The sequence below is a fragment of the Schistocerca cancellata genome, chromosome 1, assembly GCF_023864275.1.
Source record: "Schistocerca cancellata isolate TAMUIC-IGC-003103 chromosome 1, iqSchCanc2.1, whole genome shotgun sequence".
In the NCBI taxonomy this organism is placed as follows: Eukaryota; Metazoa; Arthropoda; class Insecta; order Orthoptera; family Acrididae; genus Schistocerca; species Schistocerca cancellata.
In genome coordinates, this window is record NC_064626.1 from 1,031,491,377 (window position 1) to 1,031,496,330 (window position 4,954).

At 39.8% G+C, this 4,954-nt stretch overlaps 1 protein-coding gene across 1 annotated transcript; it reads left to right on the plus strand.

Annotated features, from left to right (window-relative positions):
* The first annotated feature begins 661 nt into the window (after positions 1 to 661).
* Positions 662 to 4,748, plus strand: LOC126162849 (uncharacterized). Its single transcript, XM_049919625.1, has 4 exons — positions 662 to 688; positions 1,561 to 1,964; positions 2,039 to 2,246; positions 4,177 to 4,748. The coding sequence occupies exons 2-4, from the start codon at positions 1,566 to 1,568 to the stop codon at positions 4,563 to 4,565; spliced, it is 996 nt and encodes a 331-aa protein (XP_049775582.1). The 5' UTR covers positions 662 to 688; positions 1,561 to 1,565; the 3' UTR covers positions 4,566 to 4,748.
* The last annotated feature ends 206 nt before the right edge of the window (positions 4,749 to 4,954 follow it).

Genomic DNA, 4,954 nt, shown 5'->3' on the forward strand with positions numbered 1-4,954 from the left:
CTCTCTCTCTCTCTCTCTCTCTCTCTCTGACGCACGTAAGCATTATGGTTTCCTTTAAAAAATTAAGAAAAGCGCTTAATTTATTGCATATATATTGCTATACTCATCGCACGACGTGTCCAAAAACAGCTGGAGCCTTTGAATTTGTCCAGAAACTTTGCCCTTAAGCGTTTCGTCCTCCTCGCACACTGTCATGTATTTTAGAACAGCATTTAATCCCGCGCGCAGTGACAGAAAACGGAACTTTACTTTGGCGGTTGGCGCGACAGCGCTACACAAGCCACAGTTTGTTGGGTGTGTACGAAGTTCGTCGGTCGGTCGGTGAAATCGCGTACACATGCCCAGTTTATCGGTCGGTCGGTTGGTGTGTGTGTGTGTGTGTGTGTGTGTGTGTGTGTGTGTGTGTGTTTGTGTACAGGGGCCTTTAGAAATGCCTATCTTGTAAATATAGCTACTTGCAGGAAAAAATTGTTATTGGTAGTAAAACCTCTAGAAGAAAATGCTCATTTTGAAATGTTTAAACTTCTGTCACAGCGAAAAAGCGTAAGGACAGACTGTAATCCAAAACCACCAATGCCCTCTGGTGCTGTTTTCGTGAATCACACTGCCCTCCGATATATTCCGACGTCCGCTAATGCTACCTCAACAGTTCGGCGTTGTAATTCAGACAGTTCGCTAAGAAGCAGTGGTAAGTATGTATATGTCTATAGTTACAGATCAATATGGTCCGTCATCTGGGGGTGGTGATTAATTATAACGGTACACAGGTTCAATATTGTAATTCTAAGGTATGTTGGTACTCTTTCAAACTGTAAATGCGTTAACTTCGTTACATTTGTTTCAACACCCAATCTGTTGGATTAGAAAACAAATCTGATGGAATTACTCGTACCTTTTCCTTTAATACACTTATTAATAAACATCATAACTGTCTAATAACAGACCTTCTCCTGTAAGTTCTTAACGGGGTATCGAAACCTGTCCCCTGAACTGTAACAGTTTTATACTGCGCATAGTATAAAAGAAACATTAACTGCGCCACTATAGTACTTATTAAACACTTATTCTAATAAGGATGTGAAGTTCGTACTGCTAAACTTGACATATTTCCATTATTTAAGAAATAATGGGATGTTGTGACAAACTTACTTCAACAGAAGTGTCTTGGTTCTGACGGAACCTTCCCGACATGAAACGTTAAAATTTCTTCATTTGTCAACGTTAAGAGATTCTTCTTAGCTTCACATAAGTGTATCTTAAATGTGACGTGCAACAATTTCTTTAAAAGTATTAATAGGTAGCAAGATATCTTACCTTCCTCGTATTTTTAAAATCATTCTTTAAGTGTTTGTACAGTGCCAGGGGCTACAATCGTGGAAAAACGAAGCCGATTTCGCAGATCCTTCCGCCGTTCTTCATGGCAATAAGTTTGCCATTGTTTCGTGAATAGCACATCGCGCTAAATAGTGGAAGTCTTAACACTGAAACTACTCGGTGCACATGTAAGTTTAAATTTAAACATTAAAACCTTTACCGCATTAATGAAAATTCTTGTTTCAGAAGATATGGCCCAAAAACCTGATCTCGAAGTACAGCCAGAACCTCAGCCTTCTGTTTCGAAAAGCCTTAGGCCAGAAGATAGAACGGAATCTGAAGCGGCTTCTACTCAGCGTCATGATCCTGGTGCAAACGGGCTTAAAACAGTTCACATTCTGAAAGAGTGGCCTATAGTTACCGCAACTGTAAAGAAGGCTGAAGAACTCTACGGGTCGCTGAAAACTTCTAATCGAATCTTCAGCTGGAGCTTCAATCTTGCTGAGAAGTCTGTGTGCGCTTTCCGTGAGAGGTCACAGAAAGTTCTGTCAACTTTCTACCCTGCCATACGTATAGCTGACCTAGCAGCCAGCGAGCTGGCGGAAGAAATGCAAAAGAAGCTACCAGTGGTCCGGCAGCAACCTACTAAGGTAACACGACTCATTCCTACCACCTGAGTTGCCAGCAAAGTGAAGATAAATGTTAAGCAGTAATATTGTTGCAGGTATCAGAGGCTGTAAAGTTAGCATTCAGCGACCTAATTTCTCCGGTCATTGATAAAATTGAATTTATGGTAAACAACGGCAAGACGCGGACGCGTAACGCGACAAGAAGCGTCGTCCAGATGTACAGGAAGCTGGTGGTCACTCTGGATGAGTGGATGGAAAAAATGGAAAGATACATTGATGATTCTAAATCTAAAGGAGTACAAGGTAAGACGAGTGGGTCAGTACATCCTAAGTCATTTCGTAGGTGTAGTTCTCTAGGAAAACTTTGTGTTAACAAAAGTTCCTTCATTCCATACTTCAAGAACAGATTAATTCGCCACTTAATGGAATGTAGGGTTCCCAGTTAAAACTAACGATATCTCAGATTTGAGAGATAACATTGCTAGTTTCGACTGGCGGGAAGCTAACTATTAACGTTACCATCTCGAGACTTAATTCCTTTGGCTCATATTGCTTGAAATTGTCTTCAAGCCTGTCGTTATCTAAATAACTCCTGACCGAATTTTTTTTTTTTTTTGAACAATCACGTAAGGTCACTTAAAGGGACAAATCTGTCTTCGAAAATTCCAGAACCATGTCGCACTCTTAGGATGCGACGTAACTATCGAAGTCTTCCGGAATTCGCATGCCATCGTCTCTTGACTAGTCCCTTGGGACAAACATTTTCAAAATCCCCTTTCTCTTCTCTTAGTTCTCCTGAACAACGCCCCAAAATTAAACTGCGGTACGAAATTTTGAGACTCTAATTATCACCCGTTGACGTTTTGCCTATACGTTTTCCCTACGAGTCTTCAGTCCGTTGGCTGATATATAACCTGCACAAGTGGCTGACAAAGCTAGACTTCACTTCTATTACTGTTTACAAATCACAGAACAGTACCTAAATTTAAATTTTACAATCAAAACTTCCTGAAATTTAAGTTTTTAGTAACTTAAATTGCTCAGAGGTGAATTTTATTTTCCTGGTGAGCTTAATACAGCAAACTTGGTTAACAACGAAATTCAGTAGGTTATGCCCACAATTAACATAAGTGCCTGCTTAAAACCACAGAAATAATATTGAAACGTGACGATACGTCACATAAATCGAGATTTGGAGAGGAAGTTTTTGTTATGAAACGTCTGGATAATTATGCAAACTGTATCTGCACGCGACGTATAACAAATAGTAATGAACGTAGATTATCAAAACACAAATATCAATGTAATTAACAAGTTTTTTGATGTGTAACATATGCCATGAAGAGACAATGCTTTGAACTGTTTTGTTTCGTCTAGAGGTAGGCTGCCATTGTAGTGTTGTCTCAAAACGTAAGTTTTCTCCATTTTGAAAATATAATGGAAATCATTAGAAAGTGTGTAATATTGACTGATCACCTAGTGATCACAACCATTAATTATAATTAACTAAGTTTTTACAGAACTTAGTTGTGCAGGAAACTCACATCCCCTAGCAGGATGTAGTGGGCCATTACGCTGACTGCTATTTAAGTAAAATAGCATATCCATATTAAATGTAAATGCGAGAGACGTCTCAATTTTTATCTGCCATTAATTTCGAAGTTAGTCAAAATTTCATTTATCAATATGTAGAATATTGAGTTCAGCAAGTTTCATTTTGACCGCCTAACAGCCGATCAGATTCTCTCAATTTTGCCTTGCAAATATTGAACAAAAAACGTTGAACAGCATTACATTCCGCAATCTTAATCTTTGTGAAATTTAGTACATAAATAACTAGGAACCCCTGAGACCCACATTAATTCGCGTAAGAATACGCATATTTTCTTTTCTAAATAGCAGCGCTCTTGCAAACCATTTATTAGAAGGCGATAAGTCGCGCGCTATGTTTAAAAATGTCGTACGTACTTCGGGGCAGCCGATGTCCGCACAAGTGTTATCGCGGTGTTAATTCTCATGCTAGCCCACAATATTTAAAGCCATCCCAACTAAAAAATCATAAAATATGTAATCTAAAAAAATACACTTATACCGTGATAAACGGGAACGTTAAACGGGTGCCTACCAGACGGCACAGTTTGACTCGCTTCCTACCGATAAGATCCTCCACTTATGTACTTGTAGAGTCACTTAAATTTAAGGATTACTCCTCATTAACAAATGTCTTCTACAGCTCCACAGGTACAGGAGCAAACACCTGCGACGGAACCACCGCAGATCAACGCTCGCACACTGACGAGAAAAGCTCTGCATGTCGCCACGAATGTCGCCCTGTTCTACGTCGGCGCCACCGTCTGGGTGTTGTCCAGACTGCCTCTCATCGGAGCGTATCTGGACCAGACTCCCTCTCCCGCTTCATCCAAATCAACTTCGCCAGTAAGACAGGCGGAACAGCAATCTACCCACTCGTCCTCTGAGTCATCAGCAGCGTCTGCATCAGCAACCACCGTTCTCGCTGCCATAGCGTCCGCCGCCGCTGCCGCCGAAACCGTGAAAAAACAACTCCCCAGTCCGCCGGTTCAAGAGTGTCTGTCTTCCAAAACAGAACAATCTAAGGAATAACATTAAATGCTGTAACTGCTCTGATTAGTTTTAATCACTCTGATAGTAAAGTTGTTAAAGTTGCGTTAGTGCTTAATGACACTAACTTCAATAGGATTGCCTCTTATAAAAAAAGTAAAATAAAATGCTAATTTAATGCTTATTAAACGTAATAGTGTATAAAACAGCAAATAAAGTTTTATTGTTGAGCTCTAAAATTGTTTCCTGATTTCCTGAACTTTTCCTAGTTCCCTTAATGTGTCAGACCTGAAAATAATTCATAGTTCTTTCTTCGTTTAGGGGTGTTATTAGTTCTGAACGTAATTGCCGCAGCCAATATGCATCATTTGGCAGGTTAATAATGTAAATAAAAAAAAAAACTGCCTACAATCAGCAGAAATGTTAGCGTT

Excerpts from the sequence above, each read along its gene's own strand:
- LOC126162849 (XM_049919625.1), top strand. The coding sequence starts at position 1,566 with ATGGCCCAAAAACCTGATCTCGAAGTACAGCCAGAACCTCAGCCTTCT. Across the intron at positions 1,965-2,038 it reads TCCGGCAGCAACCTACTAAG|GTATCAGAGGCTGTAAAGTT; the intron begins GTAACACGACTC and ends ATATTGTTGCAG. Across the intron at positions 2,247-4,176 it reads TAAATCTAAAGGAGTACAAG|CTCCACAGGTACAGGAGCAA; the intron begins GTAAGACGAGTG and ends TGTCTTCTACAG.